The sequence below is a fragment of the Pelophylax lessonae genome, assembly GCF_965119305.1.
Source record: "Pelophylax lessonae genome assembly, chromosome: 6".
NCBI lineage: Eukaryota > Metazoa > Chordata > Amphibia > Anura > Ranidae > Pelophylax > Pelophylax lessonae.
In genome coordinates, this window is record NC_138773.1 from 143,717,211 (window position 1) to 143,732,117 (window position 14,907).

General features: G+C 49.0%; 1 protein-coding gene across 3 annotated transcripts in view; it reads right to left on the reverse strand.

Annotated features, from left to right (window-relative positions):
- Window positions 1-14,907, reverse strand: part of VPS35L (VPS35 endosomal protein sorting factor like) — a 1,473,617-nt gene that overhangs the window by 1,068,061 nt on the left and 390,649 nt on the right. For all 3 annotated transcript variants that reach the window (XM_082262328.1, XM_082262327.1, XM_082262326.1), the window contains 2 exons: window positions 8,923-8,982; window positions 7,545-7,641 (listed from right to left, as the gene is read on the reverse strand). In XM_082262328.1, the coding sequence (XP_082118454.1) occupies window positions 7,545-7,641; window positions 8,923-8,982 (157 nt within the window). The remainder of the gene's footprint in view (window positions 1-7,544; window positions 7,642-8,922; window positions 8,983-14,907) is intronic.

Consider the following 14,907-nt stretch of genomic DNA (forward strand, 5'->3'; position numbering starts at 1 on the left):
CCAGAGCCAGCAGTACTCACAGCCGTACCAGCCAGAACCAGCAGTAGCCACAGCGGTACCAGCCAGAGCCAGCAGTACTCACAACAGTACCAGCCAGAACCAGCAGTACCAGCCAGAGACAGCAGTACCCACAGCAGAACCAGCAGTACCCACAGCAGAACCAGCCAGAGCCAGCAGTACCCACAGCAGTACCAGCCAGAGCCAGCAGTACCCACAGCAGAACCAGCCAGAGCCAGCAGTACCCACAACAGTACCAACCAGCAGTACCCACAACAGTACCAGCCAGCAGTACCCACAACAGTACCAGCCAGCAGTACCTACATCACAGAACAAGCCAGCAGTACCAGCCTGAGCCAGCAGTACCCACAGCACAGTACCAGCCAGCAGTACCAGCCTGAGCCAGCAGTACTCACAGCAATACGAGCCAGCAGTACCCACAGCAATACCAGCCAGCAGTACCTACAGCACAGTACCAGCCTAAGTCAGCAGTACCCACAGCAGTACCAGCCTGAGCCAGCAGTACCAGCCTCAGCCAGCAGTACCCACAGCACTCTACAAGCCAGCAGTACCAGCCTGAGCCAGCAGTACCCATGAGCAGTACCCGCCAGCAGTTCTTTTCAAAACTTACCACCAACAAGAGTTGACTGCGCTCCAGACTGACCGACGCAAACCTGGAAAACCAGTTGCGAGTAGCAACATCATCAATACCAGCTAACATCACACACCTCACCAAAGAGAAGCAGTTGCAGCCATCACATTAGGGGTGAGTTAATTAAATGTGACCAAACATAACAGGCACATTAAGTTGATAATTTTGTACGGCCCCAAATGATTTTATAAATACTCAAATGGCCCTTGGCAGAAAAAAGTTTCCCCACCCCTGGCCTATTGCTATCGCATTATGTTTTTCTACCCTGAGCTGATTACCTGAAAGGAATCAGCTGTGACAAACAAGATTCAGCCTAAGCTGTTCTCACCCCAATTGGTTGTTGTTTTCGCCCTTGCGCATAATTGTCCGCATGTTTGTCTCTGCTTTGTTCTCGTGTCTATGACGTAGGCCTATTCACGCTTGTTTGGGAATCTTCGCCTTTGAGTAAAGGCATATTCTGCGTGGAGGGCGTTCAAGCAGGGTGGGACACTTCAAGCAGGGTGGGAATCACTGAAGCAGCCAAACCCCCGTCCTTCAAAACCTGGCATTCAACAGCCAAGTCGGCAAAGTCAGCGACCGCAAAGTCGGACGGGAGATGGGCCCTGGAGACAATAACTCCTCCCTGAGAGGAATTCCCCAATGAGTGTCTGCGACTTCCCGGACCAGGCCGGTGTACCAAGCTCGGCGAGGCCGTCCGGAGCCAGGAGAAGGACGGGAATCCCTTCTGCCTCGATCCTGCGACTTGGGAGGAGGAAAGACAGACCGCAGCTAAGACTAACCTTGGCCAATCTGTGAGCATGCACACACGACCATGCCGGCGGCAGCTGTGCGCAGGTGACCATGCTAAACTCCATGGCATCATTCAAGTTGAACCTAGTGAATGTTCTTGCCCATGACAGAACCCATGGGGCCACCATTGCACCCGCCAGAGGGTCCCAGGAGCGGGCCACAAACTGCAGCACTATCCTGTAGATGCAAGGCCAACAGGTCCACTTCTGGAGTGCCCCCAACGAAGGCACAACTGCAGAAACACCTCCGGATGAAGGGACCATTCCCCTGAATCCAAGGCCTGTCGACTGAGGCAATCCGCCCACCAAGGTATCCACACCTAAAAAGTGAACAGGGGAAGAGCTGGAACAAGGTGCACTGCCCAAGGAAGAATTGACACACCCAAGGCCACAAGGACACCCTTGGTGCCCCCTTGGTGAATGAACGTACACCGGGCAGCTGCAGTTGCCCGATCCAATGAACCAGGCAAAGCCGGATCGCTCTCAGCCCCAGGACATTGATCGGTAACCTGGATCCTCCAGGGACCATACTCCCGAAGCAGAGAACCTGCCAAGGACTCCTTCCCACCCAGACAGGCTTGCATCCGCGGTGATAAGTGTTCAGGAAAAAGGGGAGGAAGGATTCCAGCTCAAGACTCCCTGGTCAGCCAGCTCAACCGGATCCGAAAGTTCAGAGTTTGGATTCTAGTCCCATTTAAGAAGGATCGTCATCTGGGGGATCCCCGAGAGGGATTGAGCGAAAGGGACCTTCTCGAAAGACGGCACCATCAGTCCCAGAACTAGCATACAGGTCCGAAGGGACGACCGTGTGCGGGACATGAACCGCAGTCTGAAGTTCCAAGAGGGAGAAGACACCCTGACTGAGGGCCAAAGTCCAAAGTCAGGCCCAGATAGCACAGTCTCATGGAAGGGACCATGGATGACTCCTGAAGGTTCAGAACCCACCTGAACTCCGCCAGAGTCCTCGTGGTGACTTCCAAATTCGTTTGTCAGCACCACAGGAGACTCCACACGGAGAAGCAGATCGCCCAGGAACCCCAGGCCGATACGCCCTGCTTCCGCAACAGCGCCAGGACTGGAGCCACACCTTTGTGAAGACCCTAGTAGCATAAACGAGACCCAAGGGCAACACCACACACTGATAGAGGATCCTTCCCCACCCGTAGGAATCCCGAACATAACAGGATGTTAAGGTAGGCAGCTTGATGTCTATGGAGGCCAGGAATCCTCCTGATGCAGGGATGCCACCGCCGTGCGAACCGATACCAACTTGAATTTTTGATTTGCACGGAACCTTCAAAGGATCAGTTGGTCCAGCTTGTTGAACCAGAGCCTGAACTGCCCCACAGAGCACCAGTAAGCCATCTGGGGACAGCCGTACATTGTAAGGGAAAAACCTTACCGGAAATAAACGGATCGGGACTCGATCTTGCAACTGGACGCATGACCTCCTGAACCCAGCAGCCTGGGATCCGGGCCAGCTGCAGGTCCTCGACCGGCAAGGACCTCCCCCCACCCCCTAGATGGGAGAGGAAGCACCTTCAGGCCAAATAGGCCTAGTCCACAGGTCTGGAAAAAACAATCTCATGTTCTCCAGACCAGGGTAATTTGGACCCACATACCGAAGTCTGGAAAGACTTCACCACATCGACGGTGGTGAGGGACGAAGAAACTGTTTGCGAGCCGAGAGGGAAGAACCCCGACTGCGACGAAGGCCCTTACCCTTGTTAGCCTGTTAAAGAAGACACTCTTACCCCCGTGAGACCCTTATATAATGTCATCCAGGGCAGCACCAAACAGGCGATCCCCCTGAACAGGGAGATTGATTAGGAACGTCGTAGAAGTTTGATCCGCAGACCAACACTATGGTCAAGTAGACGCTGGACAACCACAGCCGAAAACGACAAGGTGACCCATACAATGGAGTCTCGACCAGTGTGGCATCGCAAACAAATTGCAGCCCCTACGCCAGCTGGTCCAACAGCTCCCCCAGGGCAAGGGGGACATGCCCCACACCAAGTCACGTTGGTGGAACTCCGCCCATCAGGCAGAGTCTGCATGGCAAGGGAAATAATAAACACAGTTCCCAGTGCAGAGTACGCCAGGTAGTACAAACTGCAGGCCACAGCCCGCGCCATCCTATCCCCCAAGTCCTTAAAGGACGGGGATTGCTCCAGTGGAACAACGGTAGTCCCATTCAGCTAGAGACCGTACGTCCACCAAAGGCGGAACAGTCCTCTGTACCAGAGACTCCCCAAAAGGGCAATGTCTAACGGCCGCTTAGACATCCTCGGGGAACATCTCAGGACGATACCCTCCTACATGAGCAGCCAGCAAAAAGAGCAGCTCCAGACGGCATGTGAGTGCCAGATGGCATTTGAGTGCCAGGCACAGCCGCCGCTGCGACCCCCAGATTGCAGGGTGTCACGCACCAAAACAGCCAGTGTATCCACCAGCGCCTGTCGCGGCAGGGGAGGTAGAAATGTCATCCGAAGAGACAGAGTGTGAGGTAACAGACCCGGCAGGGATGCCCCACGTCTGCGGCGGCTAAACCAGACTCAGACTCCGAGACATCAGATGAGGCAGGGGTAGGCGGAGAAACCACTTAGCGCACCTACCACCTTCACCCAAGCCCAAATGCTTCCCGAACTGCCAAGAGGGCATCGACGGACAGTGGAGATCCGGAAGGCCCTGGTCAGGTGGGAACTAATGGCCTGCAGGATCCATACTGAACCTGAGGAACCCGCCAGCAACTTTAAAAAAAAAAAATTACAAAAATTACTTTTTTCTCTAAAGCGCCCAACATGCCCCCCCATCCGGAGGTCAGGCATGCGCTAACAAACCCCCACAGAGAGGGAGAGACCACCCTCATAACATACTGTCCTTCAGGCACTCCCACCGGCCTCCACTGCAAAAAATCTACCGCAAAATGGGCGTACCAGGACGTCCGCCACCATAGAAGCAGACAGAGGCTACAACAAAATGGCGGCCCCGTGTGGGAATCGGGACCCATAAGGGGACCCCCCCAAACGCCCATAAAGAGCAGAAATCCCCATCAAGGCCCCCTCGCAGGATCGGTCGAGAGCCGCGGACGGCTCACTCCCCTGGCCCCCCCATGCTGCCTGCACACTAGGCCCCAGCCTTAGGTAGGCCCAAACAGTCCCCCACGTGGGAGGGGGGGAAATGGGGAGGATGAAGAGGAGGGGGTCACAACAGGACAGAGGAAACCCTGGAGTGTAAGGGCCCACATGCAACCCAGAGAGAGGGCCCACGTCCACCCCAAAATCTGCCAGGAAAAGGGGGGGAGAACGTTTACACCGGGAACAAAAGTGGGCACCATCTCATAACAGGACCCCACGCCACAGGAGTAGGGGGGGGCGAGACATTTAACTTGTGAAGCCAGTCTCCGTCCAGTGGGACAATGTTGCAGCTGACCCAGCGCGGAGCTAAGGCCTGCAAGCGCTCGATTGGCCAGTCTGGGGTGACCACTGGATATGGGGGTCCAGTCTGTCGCCCAGCCCGGCATAATTGCTAGAATATCTCACAGGAAAAACCATACGGAGAAAAAAATGACTAGCTAAAAAAAATCTACATAAAAAAATTACTTCTATGCCAGGACCAAAGATCCCAGCAAGGAACTAGGTCCTTACTCCTGACTAGGCAGATTAAAACTGGCATCCTATGCAGGAAGAGAGAGGGTGTACCCTCCGGGACTGCCCATAGGCATAGCCAGAACTTTTTTCTGCCTAGTGTCCTACTCCTGTCCTTTTTTGTTTATGTTATAAAATTTGGTAAATAGATAATTTTTTTTCCTGCACTGATGAGGCCGCACTGACAGGCACTGATGAGGAGGCACTGATGGGGTGGCACTAATATGCAGCACTGATGGGTAGCACTGATATGCAGCATTGGTGGGCACTGAAAGGCGGCACTGATGGGCGGCACTGGTGGGCAATAATGGGCACTGATAGATGGCAATGACGGGCACTGGTGGGCAGCACTGATAGATGGCATGGGGTGCAGAATTGATGGGTAGGGCACCACTGGCAGGCTCCCTTAGTCCTGATTGCCATCCCTGGTGGCAATGGTGGGCATCCCTGGTGGTTATAGTGGCCCCCCCCCCCCCCCAAGGGTCTGCCCTGGTAATCAATGCTCCGATTACCAGCAAAACCCCCCCCCCGTCAGGAGAGCCACAGATCGGCTCTCCTCTACTCGTGCCTGTCAGGCACGAACTGAGGAAGGCCGATCAACGGCTCTCCCTGTTTTTTACTATGTGATTAAACACAGCTGGTCACATGGTAGGCTCTTTACCGAGATCGGAGATGCGGTGTGTCAGAGTGACACACCGCACCGCAGAGCGCATTATCCTGCCGCCATCATAGGACGTCGGGTCAGGATAATGTAACCACCTTCCCGCCGTCAATTGCCTATAGGGCGAACGGGAAGTGGTTAATGTCTAAACTGCTGGCAACAAAAGTGAGTGCACCACTAAGTGAAAATGTCCAAATTGGGCCCAATTAGCCATTTTCCTTCCCCAATATCATGTGACTTGTTAGTGTTACAAGGTCTCAGGTGTGAATGGGGAGCAGGTGTGTTAAATTTGGTGTTATCGTTACTCCTACTAGGCAGAAAAAAACCGACGTCCTAGAGCAGGAAGTGGGATTATACCCCCTGGGACCGCCCATGGGCGTAGTCAAAGTCTTGTTAACTTTTATTAACCCTTCTCCGCCTAGTGTCCTACTCCTAGGAACGGTCAATGAAAATATGAAGCTGTGTCCATCAATGAAGGAAAGAGAAATCAAGTGTTCATAAATTGTTCTCTAATTTTAAACTCCAATAATAATTGGGACACCTTCCTTTGCATGCACATAAACTTTAATGGCATCCCAGTCTTCTAGTCTGTAGGGTGAATTTTGAGTTGGCCCACCCTTTGCAGCCATAACCGCTGCAACTCTTTTGGAAAGGCTGTCCACAAGGTTTAGGAGTGTGTCTAAGGGAACGTTTGCTCATTCTTCCAGAAGGCCATTTGTCAGGTCAGGTACTGATGTTGGACGAGATGGCCTGATCTCCAATACTATCAATTATTTGTATTATCAATTATTTTATTTAATAAAAGTTATATTTTTTGCTCAGCCAGATTCCTCCATTCACATAAACAAGGAGGATGAAGAAATCTTCCCCATTGGGACACTGTATTCTGAATACACTGATCAGCGGCTGCAGCCCCTGATCGATACAAAAATGTAAAATTGTCTCTTCAGCAGATTAAAGTTGATCAAGTGGTGTCTGCTATACATTATCAAAGTGAACCAAGTGGTGACTAACTGCGAAATATTGATCAAATTTTGATCGGTGCATGACCAGCATTTCCACCTGAGCTACTAGGATAGCTTTAAATTAGAATAGCAGCTGAGAAATAGTAGGATAAAGGTTTACAAGCACATTGACGGATATCTAATATACTGTGCATTCTCCAAAGAATTTAATCCCCCCCCCCCCCCCCAAAAAAAAAAAATACAAATCACTGCATAAAAATGGCAGTTACAGCTAGGAAGATATAACTGTATATCCCCCCCCCCCAATTATTATTGCAATTGGGTTACACGATAACCTATCTGTAGCTACTGTAATGCAGTCAGGCTGCACGGACAGTAATACATACAGGGCTTCTTTTGTACCACTCTCTTCTGAAGCAATGGTTAAAATACCCTGTGAAAGCTCTACATATAAAAAGGTTTATTTGGACTAGTTACAAAATAACCTATACAGTTAATGATTTAACCAGCAGTATTGATATAAAGCAAAACTAAAGGCAATTTTTCTTCATATTTGATTTTCAGTAATGAGTATTTTTTTCCACCCGTGTCTCTTTGGGGAGATTTCCCTTCACTTCCTGTCCTATAGTCAAAACAGGAACGAGGGAAATCTCTTCCACTGGAAAAAAAAAAAAGACAAAGATAAATTGAGAGGGTGAATCTCCCTAATGGGGGCACAGATAGCAATAGAAAAATTAATCATAATAAAAACCAATGAATAGTGACATTCACTAACAGGCAAACACATTACATTGTTGCAGAATCATAATATACCATTCCTATAAAGGATACAATCTAGGTACAAGCTCACGAATAGAAGCAATCTTGAAAAACCAGTTCAAACAAGTCTCCTTTGCAGTATCATTCACATGGTCTGTGGTGAAGTTTGCTGAAAATAAATAAATCACTCAGAAGTCAACATACTGTACATATAACTGACAATATTGACATTCTGAAATTTCCATTTTATTTTGTCTAAAAGTGTCCACCTGACAGCACTAGATACAATCACAAAGGTAGCCTTGAGACAATTTGATGTTGTCGCTAACAAGGGTCCAAGGTGGAAAGATTTGTTTTATTCCTCATGTTGTCCATATTAATGCCATTATCAGAATGGTTCTGCTACATAACCAAAGTGATGTTCTAACAATTTATTTAAGCTTAGACATAAGCCCATAATCTTCTATCTTGCAGACCTAACAATAATGTGTTAAATATTCCCCATGTTAAAAGGCATAAAAAGCCAATGGCATACCAGGTACAGGGAGTGCAATGTGCCCCAAATAGACCTAGCTTTTGGACAACAGACAGGCAGCTTATATGTTTGTAAACATCTGTTTGAAAGAGCTCACAAATTTGCATCGCATTAATATTCGTAATTTCTTTCTGTTCAACCATTTTTTTTTTTAGAGAACACTAAACACAAGTGAGGTAAGGTAGCAAGTAGGTGTACTTACACAGTACACCTATCTGCTACCTTACCTCATTTGTGTTTAGCCTCTAAAGTAAAGATGGGAGAAGCTGTACATTATACAACAAGTGGCCACTGCTCCCACCTATAACTGATTTTTGCAGCAAGGAGCACTGGAAGGGCGACGTATATCAAACAAACCCAAAGACATTTCCAAGCTCTACTTACCAACCAGCCTGAAGGTGAGCCTGGAGGAGCCCATCCTTCAATACATGTTATAGGGGCACATTGAGCACCCAGCACATTGCAGCAAGGAGAACTGGAAGCAATATGGCTACTGCTACATGCAACACACTGACACCATTGCTGCCATATTGCTTTGTGCTGGGTGTTCAGTGTGCCCCTGTACCCTTAATGAGCCTTAATGAGGAGTGGGCTTCTAGGCTCCCCTGCCCTCTGCCTATCCATTAAAATGCATGTGTTTCCACTGTGGGGACTCTCAGATGTTAGAGTTAGCACAACAGGGGTGTCTTGATGGGGCCTGTAGCTTACGCATGTATTTACAAATGTATGCAGATTGTTAGACAGGTCAATTTGGTTAGTTGCAGGCTGGTTGGTAAGATGAACGTGGAAATTTATTTGGTTTTCTTTGACAAGGCTGTACATTAATCAAAGCCATCATCAAGTCCCCGCAGCCCCCCAAATTTTGGACAAAGTCTATACATTATACAATGACATTAGGCATATCAATTATATTACCAGGTAAAGCTGACTGGTTATCCGTACACATTGACTGAATGCGTTCATACACAAGCTTTCCTGCAATAGAACAAACATTAGGATAAGTCAATTGTAAGATGAATCATAAATACACGAACAGCAAAAACAAAAAAAACATGGGTTCTATGCAGGCTAAAAATGTGTAAAATTGTTAGGGATACCACTAGAACATATTGCTATAACCACACCCATTTAATGCAACTAAAGGTAGACTCTCTCAACATGTACCACATTAAAAGCATGACTCCGCTTTTGCTGAGAAAAAAACATTCCCCTCTGGGTGATCTATGTACATTACAATGATTTTAACAAACTTTGTTGCAGAATCCTACCTTTTGTTATTATGAAATACTTGCTTGTTTCTCTGTGCCTATGTGCCAAGTGAGTCTAATAGGAGTGGTTTCATAATTATCTATCAGCTGTGGCAGCTGCAGACCACTAATGAGGAAATCTGCAGGACCTAAATCCCTTTAGACGTGGTCCTATTAGGAGTATCTCACCAAAAATGACATTTTTGTTGCAAGGGATGACAGAAATTTGACTTGTATCTTAGTGCAGACTTCTGGGAAAATTGGTGAGCCAATCACACAAGCAGGAAATTAGGTTTCTGGGGTGTGGTCAGTACACATTCTGTGTACAGAACTGCGCCAGGTAGCCATATTGCATTGCATTTTCATAAAATTACAACAGCTGCAGATTGAAAAGGAAAACTGGATTTTTGACTTACCGTAAAATCCTTTTCTCTGAAGTTCAATGACAGACGCAGCTCCATATTCTTCTTAACCATTGAGTTATGTTGCCCCCTACAGGAGTAGGACACTAGGCAGGAAAAAAAAAAAACTTTACCACGCCTATGGGGCAGTCCCTGAAGGCATACACCCACTCACTCTGCTATAGGATTCAGTTTTGTTGCAAGCAATGTCAGAAGCAAAAACCCCAACCCATTAAGAAATGGAGGGGTGGGTGCTGCGTCTGTCAATGAACTTCAGAGAAAAGGGTTTTACGGTAAGTCAAAAATCCAGTTTTCTCTATCGTTCATTGACTGACGCAGCTTCATATTCTTCTTAACCATTGGGACGTCCCAAAGCAATATTTGCATGAGGAGTGGGAAAACAATGCAGAGAAAGAACGTAATTCCCCAAAGGCTAAACTTAGCCAACCAGGTAACATGGAACTCAACCAGGAACAACTGGAGCTCACCTAGAAACAACACACACCCTGAAAGATAAAAAATTGCTCTTTTAAACAGCAGCCTGCAAAACCTTGTGGCCAAAAGAAGCATCCGAGGATGCCAGCACATCTACTTTGTAGAATTTAGTGAACATGGAACATGTGCACAGACAACCAGGTTGCCACCTTGCAAACTTGTATTACTGACGCCTGATGGCGAAAGGCCCGAGCGGCAATCAGCGCCCTAGCAGAATGTGCCTTCACAGAGAAAGGTGGAACCTGACCCTTAAGTGAATATGCCTGTACCACTGTCTGCCTGATCCATCTGGAAATGGTCGCAGCAGACTCAGCCAATCCCGTCAAAGGTCCTTCCGTGAGGACAAAAGGAGAGTCTGATTTCCTGAAAGACTAAGGAATGGCCAGGCAAACCCTAATTGCCCGAACCACAGCCAAAGAATACAAGGCAATTTCCTTAGGATGTCTTCATTCAATGGAAATCAGAAATCACCTTAGCAAGAAACGACGGATTAGGTCGAAGTTCCACTTAATCTCTGTGAACCACCAGAGAAGGCTAATGGCAGGACAGCACCGCCAATTCAGACACTCTGCAGGCAGAGGTAATAGCCACCAAAAAAGGCTACCTTCTGTGACAGTATAAGAAGAGGAATCTCCCTAAGTTTTCAAAGGGAGGTTTTTGAAAAACAGACAGTACCAAGTTAAGATCCCACGGAGGTAACAGGACCGAATCGGAGGAGCCACATGGCAAACTCCCTGGATAAAAGTGTGAATCAAAGAATGCGTAGCTAAAGGGCGTTGAAAAAAAACACAGCCAAAGCCAACACCTGGCCTTTAATAGTAACCAAGGCAAACCGCTGCTCAACCCCTCTTTGGAGTTAAGCCAACAATCCTAGCCACAGAAAAGGAGCGTGGCTGGACATTAATCGATTCCCACCATGAGATGTACGATTTCCACGTACAATGATAAATCTTGAGGCAGATTTTCTAGCCTTCAACAGTCCCCTAGCGCTGTGCTGCGGTCTGCACGGGCTTGCTGGCCAGACTGAGGGGACCCTAAGGATCTAGAATATCCAGCTCGTCACCCAGTCCGGCAGTTGATATTAGATTCTCACAAGAACTAAATAAAGAGAGAAAAAAATTCAATTTAAAAAGAAAAAAATAGCTAGGACCAGAGATCCCAGCAAGGAACTAGGTCCTTACTCCTGACTAGGCAGAAAAAACTGGATTTTTGACTTACCGTAAAATCCTTTTCTCTTAAGCTCATTGACAGACGCAGGACTGATATCTTGATATCCGTAGGGTTATACTGCCCCCTACAGGAGTAGGACACTAGGCAGGAAAAAAGTTCTGGCCACACCCATGGGCAGTCCCAGGGGGTATATCCTCTCTCTCCCTGCATAGGATGTCAATTATGTAACAAAGCAGTGTTAGAGACTCATACCAACCCAACTCAAAATAGAGGGGTGGGTACTGCGTCTGTCAATGAGCTTAAGAGAAAAGGATTTTACGGTAAGTCAAAAATCCAGTTTTCTCTTTCGCTCATTGACAGACGCAGGACTGATATCTTGATATCCGTAGGGACGTCCCAAAGCAGTGCCATAAATGAGGGGTGGGATAATAGAAATAAAATCCAATCCAGAAGGCCAAAACAGAGCCAACCAGAAGAACAGAGGACTCATTGAACCAAGCAGATGCGACCCACCTGAAAAAACAAAACCCCCGAGGTAGACCAAAGGTCCCCTCAAACAGCGGCCTGCAAAACCTTGAGGCCAAAAGAGGCATCCGCCGATGCCAGCACATCAACCTTTTGTAAAGGTATGAACCGACGACCAGGTAGCCGCCTTGCAAACCTGAAGCACCGACGCCTGATGGCGGAAAGGCCCAGGAAGCACTAAGAGCCCGAGTAGAGTGCGCCTTAACAGGGAACGGAGGAACCCGACCCTTAATAGAATAAGCCTGCACAACTGTCTGTCTGATCCATCTGGAGATAGTCGCGGCAGACGCAGGCAACCCCTTTCTAGGGCCATCCGTGATCACAAAAAGTGAATCAGCCTTACGAACAGAATCAGTAGTAGCCAAGTACACCCTGATCGCCCGAACCACATCCAAGGAGTGTAACGCAAACTCCTGAGGATGACTGGGCTTAGGACACAGGGAAGGTATCACAATATCCTCATTCAAGTGAAAGTCGGAAACCACCTTAGGAAGGATGGATTCGGACGAAGAACCACCTTATCCCTATGAACCACCAGATAGGGGGAACGACAAGACAACGCAGCCAGTTCCGACACCCTGCGTGCAGAGGTGATAGCTACCAAAAAGGCCACCTTCTGGGATAAGGTAAGCAAGGGAATCTCCCTAACATTTTCAAAGGGAGGTTTCTGGAGAACCGACAACACCAAATTAAGATCCCAGGGCGGCAAGGGCGCGCGCACCGGAGGAACCAGGTGCCGCACCCCCTGGATGAAGTTCCGCACCAAAGAATGAGTAGCCAGTGGCCTCTGGAAGAAGATCGCCAATGGTGAAATCTGACCCTTGATAGTGCTCAAGGCCAGCTTCTGCTCAACCCCCCATTGCAGGAAGGCCAATATCCGAGCCACCGAGTAAGAACGTGGAGGAACCCCGAGGGACTCACACCACGCGATATAAGACTTCCATGTGCGATGATAGATCTTTCTGGAAGTCGCTTTCCTCGCTTTAATCAGAGTAGGAATAACTGAAACAGACAAACCCCTGTCCTTCAGCACCTGGCTCTCAACAGCCAAGCCGTCAAAGCCATCGATCGTAAAGCAGGATGGAAGATCGGTCCGAGACAGCAGATCCTCCCTGAGAGGAAGTTGCCAAGGAGCGTCCGCGACCAGCCTGACCAAGTCGGCGTACCAGGCCCGACGAGCCCAGTTCGGAGCCACAAGGATGACTGGAATTCCCTCCGCCTCTATCCTGTGAAGAAGTTTCGGCAGCAACTTGAGAGGAGGAAAGGCATACAGCAGCTGATACTGCCCCACGGAGCAACCAGTGCGTCTGCGGCGTCCGCCTGAGGATCGCGGGAGCGGGCTGCAAACCTCTGCACCTTCCTGTTGAGCCAAGATGCCAACAGATCCACGTCCGGGGTGCCCCAATGAAGGTACAACTGGTGAAACGCCTCTGGATGAAGAGACCATTCCCCTTGATCCAAGGTCTGACGGCTGAGAAAGTCCGCCTGCCAATTTTCCATGCCCGGAATGTGAACTGCGGAAAGAGCCGGAACAAACCGCTCCGCCCAATGAAGAATGCCGGCCACTTCTACGGCTGCCAGAACACTCTTGGTGCCCCCCTGGTGATGGACATAAGCCACGGCCGTGGCATTGTCCAACTGAATCCGAACCGGGTAGCCCCGAAGATGCTCGATCCAGTGAACCAGGCAAAACCTGATCACTCTCAGTTCCAACACATTTATTGGCCACCTGGATTCTTCCAGGGACCAGAGCCCCTGAGCAGCCAGAGACTCCCTGGTCCGCTCGCTCAGCCGGATCCGATTGTCCAGGGAATCGGGATTCCGGTTCCATTTGAGAAGAATCTCCTTTTGGAGAGTCCGCGTATGAAACTGAGCCTGCGGAGACTCCGTACCAAGGAGGAGGTCGTCCAGGTAGCCCAGGACCGATATGTCCCGCAGCCGCAACAGCACTAGAACTGGGGCCAAAACCTTTGTGAAAACCCGGGGAGCAGAAGCGAGACCAAAGGGTAACGCCACAAACTGATAATGGTCCTCTCCCACAGCAAAGCACAAAAACCGCTGGTGTCCTGCGTAAATGGGAACATGAAGATAGGCATCCTTGATGTCTATGGACGCCAGAAAATCCCCCCAGGGAGGCCACCACTGTACGAATGGACTCCGACTAGGCAGAAAAAAACTGACATCCTATGCAGGGAGAGAGAGGATATACCCCCTGGGACTGCCCATGGGTGTGGCCAGAACTTTTTTCCTGCCTAGTGTCCTACTCCTGTAGAGGGCAGTATAACCCTACGGATATCAAGATATCAGTCCTGCGTCTGTCAATGAGCGAAAGAGAAATACTGAATACCGATAGCAGGAAGTGGGTATATACCACCAGGGACAGCCCCATAGGGGGGCTCAAGCTTTTCTCTGCCTAGTGTCCTACTCCTGTAGGGGCAGCATAACCCTACATTAATAAAGATGAGGAGCTGTGTCCATCAATGAACAAAAGTGAAAGTAACTTTAGTCTCGAGCCACCCCATTCTAAGGCTTGGTTCACGTTCAGGTGTTGCAAAACACAAAATGGCACACTTTCCTAAAAAACAAATGTGCTGCTCTTTAGCAGACACACAAAGCTCCATTAATTCCCAATAAAACCCCCAGTCACGGGCAAATGCAATGCGTTTTGGGCGAAGCAAGATTTAAAAAACAAAAGGGTTGGGGACTTCTTTCCCTGTGTTTCTGCAGGAAAGGTAGCCCACTGAAAGGAATGGGCTGCCCTACATGCAGCTGCACAGAGGTGAACCAAGGGCTAGTTCACATGAGGTTGTGGGTGGTAAAACCATGTGGTTGAACTGTTTTTACCACTGCCCAACTGCTCCCGATTTAGCTACAGAGGCAGTGTACACATGCTGTGGAAGCAGGTGAATGGGGCTACAATTAAACCGTATGTAGTGGCACAGTGAGGTTAGATTTATAGGGTTATAACAAGCGGTGAGGAGGCAACTTATCACCTCTTCACCACCTGTCAAATGCCTCTGAAAAAATTATCCATGCTCAGAGGAGCAGCAGTCCTTGCTGCA